The sequence below is a fragment of the Micromesistius poutassou genome (genome assembly GCF_964030765.1).
Source record: "Micromesistius poutassou genome assembly, chromosome: 7".
Classification (NCBI taxonomy): domain Eukaryota; kingdom Metazoa; phylum Chordata; class Actinopteri; order Gadiformes; family Gadidae; genus Micromesistius; species Micromesistius poutassou.
The window spans coordinates 3,235,576-3,258,659 of NC_140277.1; the positions used below are offsets into that span (position 1 = coordinate 3,235,576).

The following is a 23,084-nucleotide window of genomic DNA, read 5'->3' on the forward strand; positions in this document are numbered from 1 at the left end:
GTTTACATTGTCACGGACAGTGTTGCCAGATTTTTCCAGATTCCTCGCCAAATCTGGCAACACTGGCTGCAGCGCGCTTCAGCCAGTGTTGCCAGATTGGACGGAAAATCAGGCCCAATCTGGCAACACTGGTCACGGAAGCCTTGAGTTAGTTTTCCTTGTGGCTTGAAAAAAGATTCTAGCTTCTCGACATTATAGAAAGATTACATTGAAAAACATCCGATTAATAAAACATGAGTAAGGGAGACGGTAAGTTCTGCCCTTGAATACAGGTTTGACTTTACTTAAAACAACCGTGCAGTATGATTTGGAAGTGTTGTTGCCAGCATGTGCTGCTGTCCTCCAGTCAGAGCCTCATATTAACATGATGCCAATACAATACAATAACCCTGATTATTTCAGTTTATTTACGAGATTAAGTGAAGTTCTAGTATCTATGAATCATGGTGTGTCAATGGTTGTCTTTGTCGTAGCCCAGGGATGTGGGAAAAAAGCAGGCGGAGTGCAGGACCGTGATGCGAGTGCCAATCCTTGCTCCTCACCCGTCATCGCTGCCTTCAAAGGTACCTGTCCCATGTGCTGCTGATGATGGGTGATTGTGATGGAACCTGGGATGTTTGCAGGTACCGCTATTAGCAGACACCGGTTTAACTTTTAACATTTTCAAAAAGTTTTTCAGCAGGAGCTTGACACAAAACACGACAAACATGAACGTCTGGTCAAGATCAGCCGAGATATCACCATTGAAAGCAAGAGGACAATTTTTCTCTTACACAGAGTCACCAGGTATTTATATTCATTATTTGTATTGTGTTGCATGGGTTGAGGGTGCAGCTTCAAGACATAATGCGATATAATAGGCTAGTTGATTGATCTGTTTGTGCAGCATGCTCACTTGAACCAACCTTATCAATGCATGTGCTCGGTTTAATAATGGCATGTTGTGCCCTTTACTCTTCTCAATGGACTGAAAAGTGCATAAATCATAGTTGTAGCTATTGTTCATATCATATATAACAACAGTTTTTGTGCAATGCCTGTACACATAACCTTTGGTTGTATATTTTAGATATCAACAACAATAGCGTAATTCATAGTTTTTGTTATTGTGGATGTCTTCAATATATAAACAAAGGTTTTGTGTACAGGCATTGCACCGCACCTATTCTTAGATTAAATTAGGCCAATCTTTGATAGGACTCAGAGGTAAATATAGAGCTTTGTCATTCAACCAGAATAATAGTTTGAATAAATTGGCATGTTGATGTTAAAAAAAGTAGAATAAATGTGGCACATAAATCCACAACACCTAGAAACTAACCCTGTTACAATATGGTTTTGTGCATTTGCCTTGGTGCTGCAGTGTCACAGATGTGGAAAGCATTCTGAAGGAATCGGATGTGAAGCTGGACTTGGTCAGGCTGAAGATTGCTCAAATTGCAGAAGAGCTGAGAGGGGAGGACATATACCAGTTTCACAGAGCCTTCACCGCTGGTGAGTGAATAAATTGTAATTTTCATTTAATTTAATTGTCACAATTGTTCGATAACTTTTTAAATAATTTTGATGCTCATGCTTCAAAAAGCCTGGCAAGTTACTATTTAAAAACAGTCTTTGACAGGTGAATTACACATTTCCTCAAATAACAATCATTTTTTGTCGCAGTATGCATACTTTCATACTAAATAGTACTAAATATACAAATTTTGTATACTACTATGGTAGTATGGGTATTGGAACTGATATGACTGGCAATTATTCTTTATTCTTCGGTGCAACTTGAGTTAATTACATATGTCTTATTTTATGTAGATGACATATATATGTATCACATACACTTAAACTTTGAAAGCCATTGCCTTGATGATTGATTGCACTGAATTGATTTTTTTGATCCATCCTTTTTTCGAGTCCCTATTTGAACATAAGCAGCAGAATGTATCAGCTGATACCCAATGGGTCAAACTGTTGTACACATTTTTTCTAAATCACCCTTTACAATGTTTTTGAAGTCAAATTCACATTGTATCCACAAGCATTCTGCCAAGTCATTACATGGCACAGTGCTAGAGTTGGTCACGTCCTATCCCATTCACAATACCCCAGATAAGATCAGATCACAATCTCCTGGCTAATGAAAAACTTCATGCTTTCCCCAGCCAGGAAGCCGAAGCCTATCAGCCTCTTATGAACTGTTAGGACGTGGTGGTTTGTGGTTGTTCTATTATTGTTGTATTCAAATCTAAAAAACAGAATTCATGAATGGGACATACAACTGCATCTGCAGAACGGAAGTCCATTCAACCCACGACTACTGCTGTGATTCACTGGATGCATAACATTTAATATAGTGTTAATTCCTCGTACCTACCGACCTAAAGCCAGTATTGTTTGAGGCTCCTCGGTTCAGTGAGAGAGTGCTGATTGTAACCCTCCGTTGATGAATCTCGTTATCAAGTTTTTGCTGGTCAGGCCAAGACGCTGGGGGCCGGGGTGGGCCGAAAACACCAAAACACATTAGAGGGAGTCAGGCTATTATCTACTAAGCTAGGGAAGTCATTTATAGATTGCAGCTATGAATACTCATGCGACGTGACCAGTGGCAGTTCCCACCAATTAGAGACCTCATTTTTATTTACTTGGCCGTGTTTCTTATCACATTTATTAGATTGAGAGTGGGTCCCGATACAGAGGCAATCTCTCCCAACGGCCGGTCATAATCGCGGCTGGACAAGCAGTCTGCATCCCCTTCAAAAGGCTGTGCACTTTGAAACAAGGCACAATAAAGGACCATGGCTCCTTTTTAGAAGGAGCTGCCTTGCTGATAAGGGCAGGCGAACGTGGGCTTTTCAGCGTAGCTGTAATACTAGCTACGTGGTTTGGAGCTTGTGTGGGTGGTTCCAAGTCACCATGCAAACAAACAGCCTGTAGTTCTCAGAATACGATGACTGCAACCGAGTAGAATTCCTTGCAAAACCTGTACGTGCCAGGCTACACATGCAGGGTGCACATTCATTTGTGTTGTATGTAATGATTGATTTGAAAGTTTTTTTATCCTTTCTACATGCATTGTTTACCTAGTGGTGAATGCATTCGTGCTACCTGAGAATTACCTACCTACCTAAATTTGTGTTTTATATGTATATATATATATATATATATATATATACCGGCTGACGGGGGGGGTGGGGGGGTGGGGATTACAGGCTGGTAGAGTTGTTTTTTTTCTCGTGTCTCGTTTTCGCCCGTGCCTAAAACCGCCACTGCTTATAATGCTTACATTATAACCTCGGGTGGAATTGTTGACGGGGGGGGGGGGCTCGTTGTTCAATCTGTGGCACTGCACCACACATTGGCCTATGTATGGGAAACACTGATATATACATATATATATATATATATATATATATATATATATAAATGATTGATTTTAATGTTTCTGATCCTTTCAATATGCATTGTTTACCTTGTGGGGAATGCATTCTTGCTACTTCTAACTACTAGTGGAAATAAATGCAGAACTAAAGATTATCCATTTGTTTTAATGGATTCCAAAGATTCTAGAAGGTGTGTTCGCCCAACTTACAATATGGCTACTCGGTGAGAAAGGTCTGAGGTATGAGGACAATTCACATTCTCAAGTTCAAAATATATGAAAACCTGACAAAATAAGTTATTAAGGAACCAACTTATGAGTATGACAACCGTGACCTCATATTTTAATCATTGCAGTGTCCTCATATTTTCCTATTAGTCTTGCCATTAGATGCTCTAGGTAGGATGTCCTGTCTCCTCTTAAATGTTTTTGAGTCACTCCTCAGTCAGTGGCTAGTCCGTGAGTCTACAAGGGGGTCAGTAACGGGAATCGCCTCCAGCAGTAATCATTGGAAAGGAAAGACGAAGGTGGGGGAGGGGGTGCTGTCTACATCGGATCATTGCAGATCAGATTCCCAGAACCAAATTTTATAGTGGTATTATGTAGGAGCTGGAACTGAGTGAACGGTGACCGTTGCTTGTAGGGGGGTTGAGTCAGAGCAAGGTGGGGGTAGGGGGTGTGTTGGGGGGGGGGGGGGGGGGAGAAGCGTTGAGATCTCGTGTAGGGGGGTCCGGGGAGATAGAGGGTGCTTTGAAGTTCAGTCGCCGTGCTTAAAGTAAACTTTGGACACAAAGTCTTCCGTCCTGCGATTATCGACTGGTTGTTTGCACAGCGGCGTGAAAACAAATGAGGATTCATCTCAGCTGGCCCGCCACACAACGTGAACATCCTCGCTTCAGACGCAGTAGTGACCTGATGTTGCATATTTATACTCCTACTGTAACCTCCCTCGGTAAAGATATTATCCTTTTAACTCCTAGTTGGTTTAAAATAAGAAAACTACAATGATGGCTTGTAGGGGGTTGTCAACATACTCATACGTTGGTTCCTTACAACTTATTTCTTTAGGTTTTCTTTAGGTTTTTATATATTGTGAACTTGAGAACGTGAATTGTCCTCATAACAACCTAGTATAGACCTTTCTCACTGAGTAGCCATATTGTAAGTTGGGCGAACACACCTTCTAGAATCTTTGGAAACCATTAAAACTAAATGGATAATCTTTAGTTCTGCATTTCATTTCCACTCCCGGGTAACAAGAATGCATTCCCCACGAGGTAAACAATGCATATTGAACGGATCAGAATACTACTGGTGCTTTTTACGGACTTCATGATATTTACTAGGACAGCCTCTAGGATATTTTATAAGATAAATTGTTTCAGCAGAGATTTCATATTTTGTGTGCTACCGTTCTCAAATTCAGATAAGAATAGATAACAATCGGGTTGGAGGTCTGCTCCTATTGTTAATGTTTTGTTGTTCTTCTATTACTTGTATGTGTCAGGAATCCAGGAGTATGTGGAGGCCGTCTCTTTCCAGCACTACATCCGCCACCGCACCCTCATCAGCCTGGAAGAGATCAATGCCATGTTGGTGTTCACTAAGACACACACTATGGACTCCAAGGTAATTCTTTAAAAGCTCTCTCTCTTCTCTGTGCACGGTGAACCATTTCCTCTGGGGATTTTGTACTGTAGCACACGGGCCTGAGGGGCGATGTTATGTGAGTGATATTGAATGAGTGAAGAGTGTTTGGGCTGGTTTGTTATATTATAACTGCAGAGTACACCGCGTGACTTCTCGAGCTTGATCCACCCAAAAAACGAATACCTGACTGACTTTTAATCTGACATTTGACATACATTTCCTAACCAAGGGGACCTGGAGTACTTGGTTGGGGTGGAATATGGCTCAGGTGGTAGAGCGGGTAGGCTGGTAACCGGAAGGTTGCTAGTGTGATCCCCGGCTCCTCCGAGGTGTCCCTGTCCCACCCTAACTGCTCCTGACGATGTGTGAATGAATGGGTGAATGTTAGGCAATATTGTAACTAACTAGTTACCTGCCAACTACTTACTAGTTACCTGCAAGCTACGTACTAGTTATTGCCTAGTTACCTGCTAGCTACTTACTCGTCCCACCGTCCTCGCCGTCTCTCCCCCCAGGGGCCCACCGAGGAGGACGCCCCCCCAGCGGCGGTGGCTGCGGCCCCGCCCGGCGCCCCGCCCTTCCAGGTGATCCCGTCGGACTACCTGCTGGGCGTGGCCGACCTGACGGGCGAGCTGATGCGCATGTGCATCGGCAGCGTGGGCAACGGCGACATCGACACGCCCTTCCAGCTCAGCCAGTTCCTGCGGCAGGTGCACGACGGCTTCTCGTACATCGGCAACTCGGGGCCCTACGAGGTGTCCAAGAAGCTGCACACGCTGCGCCAGAGCCTGGCCAAGGTGGAGGACGCCTGCTACGCGCTGCGTGTGCGCGGCTCCGAGATCCCTAAGCACATGCTGGCCGACGTGTTCGCCAGCCGCGACGCCATGATGGACGCCGACGAGGGTGTGGCCTAGACGGGGGGCGTGGTCTAGAGAGGGGGCGTGGCCTACAGGGCTGGGTGGTGCGTGGCATAGAGGGGTGGGCGGCGTGTGGCCTATAGGGGGCGTTACCTTGCGGTTTTCGCTATTGTTGTGTTGAAATGTGTTTTTTTTATTTTTATGATTGTCTTTTCATTGAGGTTCATTGTTTCATGTGAGGCCCGACGTCTTGAATTTGAAGAAAGCATTATGTTGCCAATGACGTTTGATCACAGCGATGTTGTTGTTTTTTTTGCATTGAAATTTCTAAGTTGTGAATAAACTTACGGGCTTCAGAATGTTGTGCGTTTTTTAGTGACTCCTACCCTCACTCCTACCCTGGTGATAGCACACTCACGTGCTAGCCCACTTAGATAGAACCAGCAGAACCAGTAGAGCCAGTGGTGGACTCTCACTGCATACATTATAGCAGTGGGAGCACCATTTCACTAGGAACCCTGACAGGCCTGTGCACACACACACACACACTACTCTTCCTCTTCCCTTGATAAACAATCTTCACATCCAGGATGAAGAATGGGAGCCTGTTGAAGTCAAATTTATAGTTGTAACAGCAGCTAATTATATCTGGATGTTGTATCCAGGTACAATACACAGACCCAGTTCTGGAATGGGAATGCACATGTAGCCACAGAGCAAGTGAGATTAGCTCGGTTGATAGTTAAAAACACAATAGGAATCTCTGTATAAACATTATCGTAGATATGTTTCAGACTGTGTTGGTATATTGTGTTAGGGCGCCACGGTGTGGCCAATACGCATAGTGCAATCTCGGGCGATTTTTCCATTGCCTGGGGCGGAGATTATTCGTTTTTAAAACTAAATCCAAAGTTTGAAAACAAACGTTATCTACCTGAAATGTGAATTGTTAATTTTATGTACTTTTAAAAAACACATAAAACGACTCGGCACATGGGCGGTCAATTTAAATTCCTAAACAGGCTTAGACCTATTAGTTTGCCAACAAACTCATAAGTTATATTCAACTGGCTCATCCTCCAGTCCTGCTGCTGGTCCCGTTATAACCTCGTCCATGTGTGCGTTTATAGCCTTCTTCATCTTCATCTTATGGCCCATCTTATGTCAGGGCAAACAGGTTTCGGCGGACGGCATGGGAAGCTGTACGTCCCATTTTGCTTGCTGTCAGGAGATTTTCCACGAATTATCCAGACCAGACAAGAGGACTGCACACAATCAAAAGTCTGCAAATCGTCTGAACATAAACACCACAGCTCCCCCGTCAGTGCAGCCCCAGGGCAGCCCTCATTGGCCGGTTGACTCTTGGCCACCAGAAGGCGGTCTGCAAGAGTCGGGAGTCAAATTCCATCACACGTAGGAAGTCCTCGCTGGTCCAACACCACGACACATAACGGAGCGCCGTGCAGCGGGGATCAGGGCCCTACTGCTCCCGTGTTAGTGCCACTCCCGAGGGGCGAAGGGGTTCACCCGCACCATCCACCCACTGGCGGATCCTCTCTGCGCGCTTGGCCGTGCTGACGGAGCCCCTGGCCGGCTGCTGGCTGCTGGCTGCTTACTGTCTGAAGTCGACCGCTTGGAAGTTTTCCTGGGAAGACGTGTCAACGCCGTGGGTCTCCATCTATTTACCCAAGGCTTGTCTCTTTTCATGCTTCAAGAGAGGGATAAGTCGGCTTGGATGCCTGGAGTGAGATCGAGATCAAGGAGGACTATAGCGACTAGTAGGCATCATGTTTTTAACAGTGTGGGAGTTTGATCACACAGCAGAATCGTAAATTGGAAGAAGAGAAGGTCGACTTTCCCACAACGGAAATGAGATCAGTGTAGCCCCCCTACTACGGCATCGCCCGGGACGGTTATGGATTATTTGGTCCAGACCAGAAGTGATCGGGTTGACTGAAGGTTGTTCTTTCTGCGCTTGAGTTTTCTCTCAGCAGGCCGCCGGCTACTGGCTGGACATCCGTGAACATCCAACATGTTTGCAGGACTTCTGGGGCTGCAATGTAACGGGAATGGGAGCATGGACCCCGGCCGCTCATTGCTTCACCATTACGAAGTAATTGAAGGTAACGTGCATCCTTTATTATTATCCAGGGGACTCGACTCACAACTTGTCCAAACCTTTATAGGATGGATTAAGATGTGAATGGTTACTTTTAAGCGCAACTTCATGGGGATCCACTCCACTGGCCGGGGTAGTGGAGGGGTCTTTGCTGAGGGAGGAAGGGGATGTTTGCACAGCCAAGATGTTGGGTGGTTGAGACAAATAGACAAGGCGAGGAGTAAAGTATTTAAGCTGCATTAGGACTTGTGTTGTCTTGGTGTCTCTGGTTGTTATGGTTTATTGTTTGCTCTACTGATGATATTCGATTAGGCAAGGAGCCTAACTAATGATCCTAAACAAGGGGCCTAAAGCATTAAGTTGTCATGATATGATAACAGCATATTCCCTCTCTCTCACTCACTCACTCACTCACTCACTCACTCACTCACTCACTCACTCACTCGTAGGCCTATTATCTGTCTGCCTGACTTTCTTTACATATGTATGTCTGTCTGTCTTTCTTTACATCTATATGTAGGCTATGTCTGTCTTTCTTTACATCTGTCTGTCTATCTGTTCATCTATCCATCTGTCTGTCTGTCTATGTATCGATCTGTCCGTCTTCCTATCTTTCTATCCATCTATCTATATGTTTATCTGTCTTTCTTTACATCTGTATGTCTGTCTGTCTTTCTTGACATCTGTCAGTCTTCCTATCTATCTGTCATCTGTATATCTATCTATCTATCTATCTATCTATCTATCTATCTATCTGTCTGTCTGTCTGTCTGTCTGTCTGTCTGTCTGTCTGTCTGTCTGTCTATATGTTTGTCTGTCTTCTTTGTTCATCTTCTTTGTTCATCATCCACTCTTGTCATATAGTGAGCAATGCTCTTGCTGGTAAAACTGCAGTTTTTCCACAATTGTTATTTCCACTTAATGTGTCCCATGTGACTGGACAGGAAGTGTGCTAGGGTGATGGTTGCTAAACCATCAGCCTTCATCATGGCTTACTATACGGTACATCTCACTTAAGAAATCAAGTTCACTGATGTCTGTGGAGGTGACATGTCTTCTTTGATATTTAAAACACATACATGTTGACACTAACATGTGACCTAGCCATACACACCACAACAAGGACGTACGTTATCAAGCCAACAGGATTCAGCGTGGAGCAAACATCTCATAGATCGGGTCATTTAATGGAAGAGAAAAATCCCTTTTTTGAAACTTTGCTTTCACTTCCCTAAACGCAGTGCTGTGGTCATCATGCATAACAAGGTGACCGACCAGGCCTCCCAGAGTTCTTCATAAGAGCTGACACCGGCAGATCTCACCGCAGCTTGCTCTTCAAACGTTTGTGTTTTTATGAGATCCAGCGCATTCCTCCACTGTTTGGCTGAAGGGTCTTCATCCACCAATGGGATGCCGTGTTTAACGCGAGGGGGCTTGAAGAGGCCCACGTTTAATCTCCCAAGGTAAATAATCAGACCTCTCTCAGCACGCCCCTCTCTGCCTCGCTGTTGTTGGACCGACTGCTAGCATGGGGCCTTACTTTTATAGTGAGGGGAGGTTTTCAATCAACATGGCAATAATTCAACGCCTAAAAATGCAAGTGTCTTTCAATGGGACGGAATTTGCCACACTTTTTATGACAGGAAGCCCGCGAATGCCGCAGCTATGATGCGTCTGACAACCCCCCCCCACCCCCCCCCCCCCCCCCCCCTAGACACGCTTCACAATGGACCGTGAAGCATTTCCTTCCCCCCCTTATGCAATAAAATAACCTAAGGAGGTGGGGTCATCTAAGAATAGTGTGTGGCTGTAGAGTCGCCCGTCCCCTGATCTCTCTAACCGTTCTCCTCCAGTCTGTTGAGGGGCCTCTATACTTCACCACCAGCTGGCGGATGGGCTGGGGTTGTATCAAGTGCCCAGGGAAAGTGTTGTGTTTCCCAGGTGGGTTAGGGAAACACCGGCCCCTCGTCTGGAAGTCTACCCTCTAATGGTCCTGGAGGTAACCTGACACAGGGGCCGGTGGGGGGGGGGTTGCCCTTGTGTACAGTGGGATCCTGCTAAAGCCTGGATCAATGGACACTCCCTTTCCTTATCCTAGCACACAATGCTAAATGCTAAACACACACACTGAAACGCACACATACACAGATGCATGTACACGGACGCACAGAGGAAGGTTATTATTGTTAATGAAAAAAAATGAAAGAACTTTAACCAGGCGGGATATTTGCTTTGTTTTGCATAAAAAATAATAAGTGACTGAAATTGTTGCATGTGTTTACAAAATAAACTAAACAAATAAACCAAATAAGGGAATACCTTTTGTCTTGTTTTAGTTTTGTTGAGTTTGCATTACACAAACCTTTCCTGACCTTTTTAGTTCTCACCCCTGACAAACCCCATCTTAAAAAAGGAGTGATGCTATCATTGAAACTAATACAAACTAAACTGTATTTAAGCATTTTGAAAAAAATAGAAAATAAACTACCCTAGCAAACAAATTCAATCCTAAGTGAAATTTAAAACAAAAAGTAAAAACGAAAATGTCAATCAAACCGAATGAAGATGCATACTAAGGAAAATATCATTGAACGACACACACACACACACACACACACACACACACACACACACACACACACACACACACACACACACACACACACACACACACACACACACACACACACACACACACACAGAGAAGCCCCTCTTTGTCTCGCTGGTCTACCGACTCTCTAAGTGGTTTCCTTTTGTCGCGGCTACGCTTCGCTCCCTAGACATGGCTTTGGCCTGACATCATTAGGGGTCACGAGGGACTGAGCCGCGGTCCGTGGTGGCCCCCTCCGTGGAGCTCATAATTCATCCAGCGTTTTCATTCCTCAGTCTTGATATACTGCAGCAGCAGAAGATAACTGTGGTCAGGCTGTTGCCGCTCTCATGCCAAAATCATTTAATTTGGAATGTGTAGGGCTGGTTGATCTGAGATGAGGTTGTTTTATCAATGTTGTTGATGCTGTTGTTGTCGTTTCAGTACATTTTAGAAGTATACACTGTAGGTCAAAAGGACTTTGGGTTATTTCTGTGATAAAGAACGCTTCCATTTGGTTTCCCTGTTAAGTCTCTTTTTAGTTCAGCTCAAACAGTGTTGTAGTTGAGTTTAATAGTGAGAGAAACACTGAATGCCCCTACTGTGATTCGATACAAATCTCTATGTGTGTCTTTTGGCTTGACTGTGCTCATGGTCTCAATGTCTATTTGACTGTGTGTGTGTGTGTGTGTGTGTGTCTGTCAGTATGTCTGTCAGTGTGTGTGTGTGTGTGTGTGTGTGTGTGTGTGTGTGTGTGTGTGTGTGTGTGTGTGTGTGTGTGTGTGTGTGCGTGCACATGTTCATGGCTGAGAAGAGAGAAAATTGAGACTGAGCGAAAAAAAAAGACAAGCACAGCTGTACACAAAAGCGCCGTTCATTACATTTCCGTCCCCTTCCTCTTCCCAACGCCACCACACACGTTAGGCCTGTCCTATCAGCATTCAGGGTCGGCCCTAGAGCAGGTGCTCAGCCATTGACCCATACAACTCTTATTCACAATGCTCCTTCACAAATAACTGTTCTTTTAAACAGATATACACTACAGTAGCCCGTCATTCAAATGTAATGTTTTGTTGTTTCATTTTAAGGCATTAACACATTGCATGCTTTGTGCTGATATAAACTGTCTTTGTGAATCATCATGTAGTGAAAATGGTGATTTAGCAAGCTGACTTAACCCGAGGGAGTAAAAACGCAAGCTAGCGTCATTCAAGGGCGTGTCTAAAGCGCGCGTGATGACGAGGTCGGTTTGGTATTTCCCAGCAGCTGGATCCCTAACCACTGGGAAATGTCATCACTGGCTTAAAAGCTAATTTTCTACAGCAATGTTAGCTTCATGGGAAAATGGGTCTGGGCTTCAGTTAAAGTCGGTTGGCGTGAGCTTTGTTATGCGATAATAACGTCTGTTGTTGTTATTTCTTGAGGATTAAGCCCAGACTTTTAAGCTAAGAGGCATGGCAGGAACAAACACAGAGATGGGAACCTTGGATCCTCTCAAGACCTCACACCTTGATGTTACAATATCATTTTTATTCTCTGTTCTGATGATCATTTTCCAATCTCGAGCAGAGCAATTGAACTGAAAACAATTTCCCAGAGGATGAGTAAAGTACTCTGAATCTGAATAATGTGTTGTTCAAAATGAGCCCGATGTGGGTTATTCACAGTATTACTGTAATGTTGCTTTATCTTCTCTTAACCACTATCTAACCACGTCTAATCTCCCCACGGTCAGGAGGTGGCAAGGCGTTGGAGTCCGCTGGTGAGTCCTGTCGCAAGAGGCCCCAGCGGAGACCAGGGTACATGCGAGCCGATCCGCCCAGACCTCAGAGCACCACGAGTGGGGACGAGGATGAAGAGGAGGAGGCGGAGGAGGAGGAGGCAGAGGGCCGGAACGCTCCGACTCGTAATGGAGGCCCGGGCTGTCCTGGGAGGAAGGGTCAGAGCAGCATCATCGACTCGCCCAACACACCTTATAAGAGTCCGGTACTCACCCCTCAAGAGCCCCTCTTGAACCCGGGACTCGAGCCTGACGTAGAGAGCCGCGCGTCGTGGCTGGCTCCCAGGTCCACCTCATGCCTCCGACACCCGCCTGAAGCGGCTGGGCGGAGCTTCGGTAAAGGGGCCGTCCACCATCAGGGTGGGACCAGCCAATCAGGGACGCCGGGCCGATACGCTTCTGCCGGGACCAGAGAGACTCCGGGGGGAGACTCGTTCAACTCCAGCTTTAGTTTCATACGGCAGTCACTCAGCGCCAGCCAAGGGAACGACATCACTGGTGTGACATCACTTCCTGTACCCCGACCGGCCCGTCGGTCGCCAGTGCCTCTAAAACAGTCGACCTCTACTCCGGTTGCCGCCGCACTGACCGCCGCTCCAACCAAGACCCCGATGCCGCCGGCCAGCGGACGAGCCCCCCCGAAGCTGTGTGTCCCGTTCCCGACGCCTGGGGTCCATTCTCAGAGAGAGGAGGGGTTCTGGCAGGGAGGGCAGTGGGGGGGCCGGGGGGAGCCGCCGTCCGACCACCCCGACGGAGAGTCCTTCTCCCTGGGCACGGAGGAGTTCCCCTCCTCCCTGTCTGTGGACTCGGACACCGCCTCCTCCGTCACCTCCGGCTACGAGTCGGCCACGCCGGCCTCCTCCTCCTCCTCCTCCTCCGACCAGGGCTGGGACCCCCTGGTGAGGAAGTACGAGGGCGTCCTGCGGGAATGCCTGCAGAACAACCGCGCCAACACCAAGGTGCGCTTGATTCATGAGAATGAGTTACTCGTTGTATAATAATATAATAATATAATATAAATAATAAAAAAGAACACAAAAAAAATCCAAAACAACATTACAATTATATATTGTAATTGTATTATAATGCTCCTTTTGTTTGAATAATATTTTGTTAAGCAATTACCAACTAATAGCGATAAAACATGAATACTATATCTATGCATATTATAAGCAAAAGAAATAGCAGTATTTGCCGGGTTCTTTCATGTTCCCATTCGTCTGGCAAGGCCCGATAAGGATCCCGTTGTTTGAACAGAAACTCTCCGTCACACTTTAGCAATCAATAATGAAAGAGAAGCTAAGTTAATTCAAAGAAAAGTGATAGAGTTCAGAGTAAAATCATCAGATGTTCAGTGGAGCCTGAAACGACATACAGTATCAGTTTCCCACATGATTTTTGTATTCTGTGTGGACTGAATCCAGTTGTATCCCATTCAAACTGGCAAAACTCAGTCCCCTCACTTTCTGCTGTCTATTTGTTAAACGTTGGCCCTTTGGACTGTGAGCTAATCCTTCTGTTCGCTGCTGTCTGTCTGCCTCAGATTGAGTCCATGATGTTGAAGCTTCAGCGACTGCAGCAGAAGGCCATATTGGATGATGACTATGACACAGGTAAAGTGACACGGAGGCAATGCCATTCATTCTTATTTTAGTTATGATAAAAAAGAACATGTGTTGGCCAACAGTTTGTTTGATTTGAATTCACAGAAGTGCATTTAACATAATCAGGTAGCGAATTCATAAAAGACAGTAGACACTAGGAGAAAGTAGTTTTTAATTATGTATCCTTAGCTGATAGGATCTTGGATCTTGTAATGTTAACACGGACATGTGAGTAAATAAATAGGGTAATTAGTAAGAGCAGTGGGAAAACCACTAGTCACTACATCATGTTCACCCATCGTAGCATAGCGTCTGTATCGGGTATCGGAGTCTTGGAACTTGGTGGTTCTTTGCAGAACAACCACGTGTGAGTTGAGTTGGACCTCATGTGTTCATCAGTGATAAGTTTGAAGGCCTCACAAGGAATGAAATCAGACGTTTGGACTTCAGAAAGTTCCTTGGCCTCTGATGCAGATGGAGATGGGAAATAAGATGGAATTAAGAAGCAGTCATCTGCCCACTCTCTCTCTCTGTGGCCTGATTGCATCCCAGAATATCCCTGGGTTAACCTAGCTAACTCTCCCTGGAAAATGTTCATTATTTTAAGGAGAAGCCTTGGATGCTGACCCATTTCCTAGACCCTGTGACAAAATATAAATAGTAATACCTGCTGTTTGCTTTGTTGTAGACCTTGAATGGTTATATTTGCGTCAGGTGAGAACACAACTTTGTTGTTATTGTTATTAATATTAACTTATATTAATAGCAGCCTCAATCAATAATCACATTATCAATCAAAAAATGATTATTCAACATAGTGCTCAACTCACTATGCTTAGACATACTGCTTGAGTTGTCATGTTATTTAAGGTTGAATTTATAGCGATTAGGAAAATCAATCTCTGCGTGTGTTAGTTGTGTGTATCAACACACCACTCTGCACTATACAATATATTCCATATGTCATGTTTTTTTGTGTGTAAACAGAATATGGCTACAGTGCTGTGGTTAAAAGTTTGACAGTGACATTTTAGTGATTTATTATTTTCGGTGTTGTTGGTGTTTTTGAAGCCGAGCGTTTTGGCAAGAAGCTGGCAGAGTTGTGTTTGGAGCGCGGTGCCCTGAAGCTGGGTCTGCCCTCCAGACAGCCCGGCGTCGCGTCCTTCCTCCAGCGGCTCACACAGGCGGTCAACAGCGCCCTCCAGAGGACGCAACACGGCCAACGCAGGTGGGTCAATAATTCACTGCCTATTGCGGATTGTTAACCGTGCAAACGGTTATGACAAACAGTTCATCACGGTCAATTAATTGAGTTTAAGTTGAATTTCTTTATACTTGCTTGGTCTAATAACATTCATGTTTAAGGTCTGTTAAGGAGGTAGATAAGTTAATGAATGACCCTTGGCTTCCATCACACTGCGTTCAGCAGAGCAGAGAACAATGAGGTGGAGATCTAAACAAATAGCTTGTAACAGGAAGGAACTCAGCAGGGCTAGAGCAGTGGCAGCCTGATGTACTGCAGCTCCAGAACAGCTCTCACCACTGAACCCCTGTCTACACATGTAGTAAAATATGCGCATGAAATTGCTATGTAGATGCATAAAGGTCACAGTGGTATTTGGAAATGATGAACACTGTGTGTGTGTGTGTGTGTGTGTGTGTGTGTGTGTGTGTGTGTGTGTGTGTGTGTGTGTGCGCGCGTGTGACTCACAGGGAGTCCTCTGAGCCTGATGCAGTTGAAAGGTCATCCTCTCAGCTGCTGAACCCGAGAGAGCTTCTGGTGCAGGAGAAACACCTGGTGGAGGTAAGAGCACCTCCTCTTGGTATCTTTCCTTTCATTGCACTTTAGGTACTGCTCACTTTATCATGGGTTCTACTGTATTTTATTTAGAATCTAAACTTCTGCTCAGTTTATTAAGGGTTTAACTATATATTTATTACTCCGGTACTGGTCAGTTACTATGGGTTCTACTGTATTTGATTTAGCTCAGTTTATCATGGGTTCTACTGTATTTTATTTAGTATCTCCAGTAGTGCTCAGTTGACTCTGGGTTCTACTGTATGTATGTTATTTAGGTTTATCTGGTCAGTTTACTCTGGGTTCTACTGCATTCCATTTAGAATCTCAGGTACTGGACAGTTCATTAAGGGCTCAATTATATATTTGTTAGTATCTCGGATACTGGTCAGTTTACTATGGGTTGTAGTGTATTTCATTTAGCTCAGTTCATTATGGGTTCTACTGTATTCTATTTAGCATCTCAGGTTCTGTGTGTAACCGACACACAGTGCTCTGACCTTGGGGGGCCTGCCGGGCGGTGCCGGGCGGTGCCGGGGGGGTTGTCTCTTGCAGGAGGAGATGGAGGAGCTGCGGCGGAGGCTGGCGCTGCTGGAGGAGCGCCGTGGCCGGCTGGAGGAGCGGCTCCAGCGGCGGGAGGAGGAGGAGGAGGAGGAGGACGAGGAGGAGGAGCGGGGCGCGGGGGGCGGCGAGGAGCTGGGGGTCTCCGTGCTGAGGGGCCTTAGCACCGCCCAGCTGGAGGACATGAGCCGCGCCCTAAACGACCTGGTGACCGCCGAGTGCCGCGCGGACATCGCCGTGACGCCGCCGCCCCCCGTCCTCAGGTGAGCGCGAGGAACGATAGAGTTGTTCCGATATCGATACCAGTATCGGAAATTCCTCCGATACTTCCTAAAATGCCAAACGCATCATCTCCGACCTACGTGCGTTCGAGCTACCAAGTCGGAAAAACATGGTTGCCCATGCAAATGTGTTATTATAATTATAGATTATCAATGTAAAGGATCTAGTCCCTGAAAAATAAAGTGGTTGACAGTAAGTGAACCGACATTGCTGTCATCATAAGAGAACCCTTCAATAAGAACAAGTGCTGTTAGTTGTACAATGGCGGATGCTGTATCGGTATATACTCGGTTTCCCTTTATTTATTTGGTTCCGCAGAATGTTCTTTTGTGGTTACTTACATGTTACTTCTGTGCTTTATTGTTCTCAGCCTCACAGTCGGAAGTCTGTCAACAGTCACTTTGGATTAAAGTGTCTGTTAAATGACAACGTCTAAATATAGAGCCATCCCTTTATAAATAATTTATTTTGGTTGCAGTACTGTCGGCGGCCACATGGTGGCTGCTCCAGTGCTGTGAATCTGGCACAAAGGCTTGAGGAAATGTATTTTGTTGTATTTCTTTTGTAATTTAGATAACTGGCGTTGGATTAGGTTATTGCACATATCTTAAGAAGGGATTCTCTCATATGTCCTTTGTTCTCACACATTTACACTATAAGCATTATTCAATCATTATTCAATCATTAATCATTGTCACGCTCCGTCAACAGTAAGTCTAATTGTTCACTCACATTCGGTCAACAGATTAAATGATCCAGTAGGACATCCAATCCTTTCCGTGTGAAATATACAGATATATATTTTAGAAGTAAAGACTGGCACCTGCAAAACTCTATGGATTTATATGTGACATAAGAGCTGTAATATTAGATTGTGCTCCCCAGTTCTATAAAATACCTTCCCAAAGCAATTTACACAGAGTGGCACTGAGTAACACCGGGAAATGAGTTGATGATCGCACAAACGCACGCGCACACGCACACACACACACACACACACACACACACACACACACACACACACACACACACACACACACACACACACATAACATACATTGCAGACACAAACACACAAACACCCTATACATACAGCATGTGTGTGTGTGTGTGTGTGTGTGTGTGTCTTTTATCAACTCTGTGTGAGTGTTTCAGCAGGGAGATAGATGCGTCTTACCTATTTTTAATTCCTTCTCCCATCTTGTTATCCCTCAATTCCCTCCTCCTCCTCCTCCTCCTTTTCTCTCACCTCCTCCTCCTCCTGTTCTCTCTCCTCCTCCTCCTCCTCCCCCTGTTCTCTCTCACCTCCTCCTCCTCCTGTTCTCTCTCCTCCTCCTCCTCCTCCTGTTCTCTCTCCTCCTCCTCGTCCTCCTGTTCTCTGTTACCTCCTCTTCCTCTCTCTCACCCCTCCTCCTTCTCCTCCTGTTCTCTCTCCTCCTCCTCCTCCTCCTCCTCCTATTCCTCGTCCTCCTGTTCTCTGTTACCTCCTCTTCCTCTCTCTCACCCCTCCTCCTTCTCCTCCTGTTCTCTCTCACCTACTCCTCTTCCCTCTCTCACCTCCTCCTCCCCCTGTTCTCTCTCACCTCCTCCTCCTCCTCCTCCTCCCCCTGTTCTCTCTCACCCCCTCCTCCTCCTCCTCCTCCTCCTCCTGTTCTCTCTCACCCCCTCCTCCTCCTCCTCCTCCTCTTCCTCCCGCTGCTCTCACCTCCTGGAACCTGGTTAGGATTTGAAGCGCTTCTTCTTTCCCCCTGCGAATGCAAATGAATACTTTGTATCACATCGTCACGAGGTAATGGCTTTCTGCGCGGCCGCCGCCACGCCGGGCTCCCCCCACTCGCCGACGGTTAGCAGACATGTAAATTGCACTTATCGCCTCTTCCAGCGGCCGTGACCCCCCCCATCTGTGGTATAATTTGATATCTGACGCGGCTTCACCCCCGGAGAGGAGAGCCACCGATGGCCCGTTCTGATTTTTAAATTGCAGCCCGAGATTGGCTTGGTTGAGCCTCTGTCATATTGGCTCGTCAGGATTTTGGTGATTGTTCTGTCGTCCTGCCCCCCCCCTCCCCCTTCCCCCCCTCCTCCTCCTCCTCCTCGTCTCCCTCTCAGATAGCCACTGACACTCTCCTCTGCTGTTTAGCTGTAAATCCCTGATTGTGTCGTTGGCATTAGAACAGAGTAGTCTGCGGTTCTGTTCACCCGTCTAAAACCAGGAGTGGATGAGGTGTGATAAACCCTCCTTTCTCCCAACACACAGTACACGCACGCAAGCAGGCACATGCACGTATGCACACGCACACTTGCACGTGCACGCACACACACACACTCACTCACACACACACACACACACACACACACACACACACACACACCACCTCACTATGTGTAAAGCGCTTCGGGGAGCCTTGAGGAGCACTCAAAAAATCGAATGAATAATTATTATTTTCTTTTCCACCAATGCCGCGATACAAGATACAAAAGATATACCACGGCAGTCCCTGGTTGTGCGGAGACAGACGTGTGTCTTGTCTGTCCGTCTGAGTGCAGGCTCTCCAGTGCCTCAGACAGCATCGGCCGCAACCACACTGATGGTTGCAATTAAAAGCCATTAGATGGGCCTCAAGGTGACTGAGGTGCTGGGAGGGGCTGAAGGATTTCATGCTTGGTTTTCACATTAACTAATGCATTTATTCCTCCGCAGACAAATAATGTGACCTTTTACGGTGCACCTTGTTTACACGCTCACATAATTAAGTTCTTGGGGTTCGCCACAGCTGCCTTCCTGGCGAGGTGAGGGCGGATCAATAGAATGCTCTTGATGTTAATTAGTGAGGGTCGGGGGTTGGTGAGTCGTTTGTGTTCCCATTAGTTTGAAGTCAAACAAAAAGTGTCACGTAAACGTAGAAGCGGTGATCGGGAAAGTGTCACGTTCTGTTGGAGGATTCGTTGGTTTATGTTGAGCTGAATGCTATAAATAGGGGTTGGCATGGGGCTCAGGAGGTAGAGCCGGATGGCTGGTAAGGTTAGGCTAGTTTGTTCCCCAGAGTGTCGAGGTGTCCCTGAGCAAGGCACCTCACCCTCACTGCTCCCGACAAGCTGGCTGTCGCCTTGCATGGTTGACACTGCCGTCGGTGTGTGAATGTGTGCATGAATGGGTGCATGAATGGGTGAATGTTAGGCGATATTGTAAAGTGCTTTGAGATGGCCACTAGTTAGAAAGGTGCTGTATAAATGCAGTCCATTTCATTTATTATATATATTCATTTTGTTGCACTTTGTCTATTAACCAGGATGACATGTCATGCTCTATTTTTTCTCTTTTTCTTTCAGAATCCAAGAACAGGAGAAGGCTCTGAATCTGTCCATCAAAGAGGCTACCGCTAAAGTAAGAGTCGTTGCTATTCTCTGCTAACCTAGCAGACCTCTTTATTGTGCTATGACGGCAACCTTATGATAACGTTGCAAATAGATAAGCAGACATCAAAGACGGATCTCACTGGGAGATAATGGGGCAGGTTGCTTTGTATGATGTATTCATAATGGTCACATCGTGATATTATTGTTCATTTTCAGTTCCTGAGTATTTCGGTTAGCCAGGGAGATAATGGCCAGGGAGCTAATAGCGACGGTCAAAAGGTCTGAATGCTATTTAAACTAGCGGCAGCCTGTGTTGCTCCAGATTACAGCCGGCCCAGTGTTGTCAGGAGTGCAGAATCAGCCATTGGGGTATTGCTTGGGGCTCCAGCTCTGCTATGGAAATGGGCCACAGTAGCACCTATTTATAACAATAGCAACCATGCTATTCAGCTCTTTCCGATGCGGTCAGAAACAGCTGAGCACACTCTTTTGTGCTTTTTATCCTGTTCAGTTTTTGGACTACTGTCTTGATTGCTTGAACCCTGAATTTGAACGTTTCCGAAGAGACCAACCTGTTGTTTACGTTTTAAAATATTTTAAAATAATAATATCGACACTTATACTTTCAAAGGAACATCTCTGGAAGGTTTCCTAGAGACGTAGCAGGAGAATAGATGGGATCTGAAAGCAGTTATAATACCGGGCTCACCATTTCCTCATCAAAGCATCGAATGACCTTTGTAGAAAGTCAGTCTGCACGGGTGACACGGGCAAGCTCTCCCACCAGCTCCACTGACGACAAAGTAATTGGTTCTTTAATTAAAAATAGAAACGTTAATCTTCCAAGGTATCGGGTTATGTAATTCCAACCCAAATTATAGTTCCTCTGAAGTCCTGTGTGCCTAAAACCACGTTTTAATTAGGGAGCCGGGAGCTGTGTAAACTTTGTGAAGAAGACTTTAAGGAATTCTGAATTCATGTTCCTGCATCTTGATGGTGTGTGTGTACATGCATGTGTGTGTGTGTGTGTGTGTGTGCGCGCTTGTGCGTGCGGGTGTGTGTGCATGCATGCATGTGTGTGTGGGTGTGTGTGTGTGTGTGTCGTATGTGTGTGTACTCGATTGCGTGCTTCGGTTTAGTGTGTGTATGTGTGTGCATGCATGCGTTCGTTTGTATATTTGTGTGTGTGTGTGTTTGAGCGCCTGCAATGTGCATGTGTGCGTGTGTGTATGTGTGCGCGTCTGCATGCAAAGATCCCCCAGCAGAGAAATGCGTAGTTAAACAAACTCCTGGTATAATCCCACGGTCTGTATATTATACATGAGTCAACATATATACATACCGGCTCGTATTCTCCCGTGTGCTGGTAGGCTCCAGCACGTCCTACCCCATCCCCCTCTGTCTCAGGAGCTCCTCTCATATCTGGCAGGAGGGTGGGGACCCAGCCCCGCACGCAGACCCCCCCCCATGACCCCCTCCATGGGTAGTTAGCAAGAGGCTAAAAGTGCAACACTGCCAGGGGCTCAGAGAGAGAGAGAGAGAGAGAGAGAGAGAGAGAGAGAGAGAGAGAGAGAGAGAGAAGAGAGAGAGAGAGAGAGAGAGAGAGAGAGAGAGAGAGAGAGAGAGAGAGAGAGAGAGAGAGAGAGAGAGAGAGAGAGAGAAGGTGGGGGAGCTCAGCAGGAGGGCTCCCTCAGACTCCATGCCCTGGAGGAAGGATCCTGGTAGTCAGATGGCGGTGAGAGCCAGCGGGCCTTGCAGGCGATGTGAGCAGGGAGCAGGAGAACAGCCCCGGGCGCGGGCTCCTCCACGATCTCTTTTAACAAACAGTCTCTGACACATCTCATATTAAAAAACCCTGATGAATAACGAGCCAAACATCTACCATATCGACCCGCATTATGCTCCATTAAATCGGTTGAACTTTATTTCTCAGATCCAGAGCGACGGAGAGGAGAGATCTTTAGTCCTAACAAGGTCACCTCTGGATTGGTCGTTAGCAGAGAGCCGCTGAGAGAGACATCACTTATCACTTTGTTCATTTGGATGCTGGACTGCCTACTACCTTTCTCCCTTTGGGGGAGGGGCACGCACGCACACACAAACACACACAGACGCATACACACACGCTGCGAATGAACGCACAACCATACACTACCACACACACACACAACGCACACACACATGTGCGCACAACCACATACACACGCAGAAACGTGTTCACAACCACACCCACGACGCAAACGCACACAGATACACAACACGCGCACAAGCGCACACACACACACACACACACACACACACACACCCGCACAACCGCACACACCCACATGCGTGCACAACCCCATACACACACACCACACACACACACACAAAGATCTACACAAAGAAAAACACTTACATTAACGCTCTTTCATTAGCGCTCCCTGATCTGCCAGATCACAAAGAAAACTATCTTCACAACCTTCCCTTTAACGAGGAGGGGAGCGGGCTGCCACAGCCCAGGGACACACACCTTCTCTGGGATTCCTCCGGTGCTAATTCAAAGAAGAAGAAAACCCATTCTGAAGGACACAGGTATAAAGGACGGTCCTAGAGGGGGAGGAGGGGGGAGAGAGGGGGAGAGTGGGGGGGGGAGAGAGAGGGGGACATGGCGTAGTCGACGTCTTCGCCCCCTCGGCGGTCATACCGGCTGACACCGCCGTCAGCCCCATGACATTCAGCCCCCCCCACCTCTCCCCCTTTCTTCTCCCCTCTCCCCTGATATTCTAATGGACTCTTTTATTAGGATGTCAGGCACGGCCGTCTGGCCACAGGGAGCAGAGGAAGCCTCTTTCTCCGGTAAAGGTTACAGTCCCCAAACTTCACGCTGTCATCCGTCCGTAACTCGGTCTTCAAAGTAAAGCCACCCCCCCCCTGTCGCCCCCCCGCCCTCTAGTAGTCACAGGTGGAGACGGCCTCGTTAGAGACAGAGAGAGTCGAGGAAGAGGGAACTGGGGCGGCAGTAGCTCAGGAGAGAAGGTTGCTAGTTCAATCCCCGGCTCCTCCTAGAGCGTCGGAGGTGTCCGAGGTGTGTAGAGTGTGAGCAAGACGCCTCACCCTGAATGCTCCAG

The 23,084-nt window shown here is 46.5% G+C and overlaps 2 protein-coding genes across 2 annotated transcripts in view; both read left to right on the forward strand.

Annotated features, from left to right (window-relative positions):
- Window positions 1–122: 122 nt before the first annotated feature.
- tsnax (translin-associated factor X) lies at window positions 123–6,214 on the forward strand. Its single transcript, XM_084470401.1, has 6 exons — window positions 123–249; window positions 474–563; window positions 672–786; window positions 1,364–1,494; window positions 4,884–5,005; window positions 5,542–6,214. The coding sequence occupies exons 1-6, from the start codon at window positions 234–236 to the stop codon at window positions 5,938–5,940; spliced, it is 873 nt and encodes a 290-aa protein (XP_084326527.1). The 5' UTR covers window positions 123–233; the 3' UTR covers window positions 5,941–6,214.
- Window positions 6,215–7,355: 1,141 nt separating this feature from the next.
- disc1 (DISC1 scaffold protein) overlaps window positions 7,356–23,084 on the forward strand; it is a 48,663-nt gene continuing 32,934 nt past the window's right edge. Inside the window, 7 exon segments of the mRNA XM_084470919.1 lie at window positions 7,356–8,006; window positions 12,328–13,331; window positions 13,916–13,985; window positions 15,048–15,204; window positions 15,690–15,780; window positions 16,330–16,598; window positions 19,948–20,002. Coding sequence (XP_084327045.1) covers window positions 7,916–8,006; window positions 12,328–13,331; window positions 13,916–13,985; window positions 15,048–15,204; window positions 15,690–15,780; window positions 16,330–16,598; window positions 19,948–20,002 — 1,737 coding nt within the window. The 5' untranslated portion in view covers window positions 7,356–7,915.

What these genes read in the sequence shown, in the direction of transcription:
- tsnax (XM_084470401.1), top strand. An exon ending in CGTCATCGCTGCCTTCAAAG is followed by an intron (nt 564 to 671) that starts GTACCTGTCCCA and finishes ATTTTCAAAAAG; the next exon opens with TTTTTCAGCAGGAGCTTGAC. An exon ending in CTCTTACACAGAGTCACCAG is followed by an intron (nt 787 to 1,363) that starts GTATTTATATTC and finishes TTGGTGCTGCAG; the next exon opens with TGTCACAGATGTGGAAAGCA.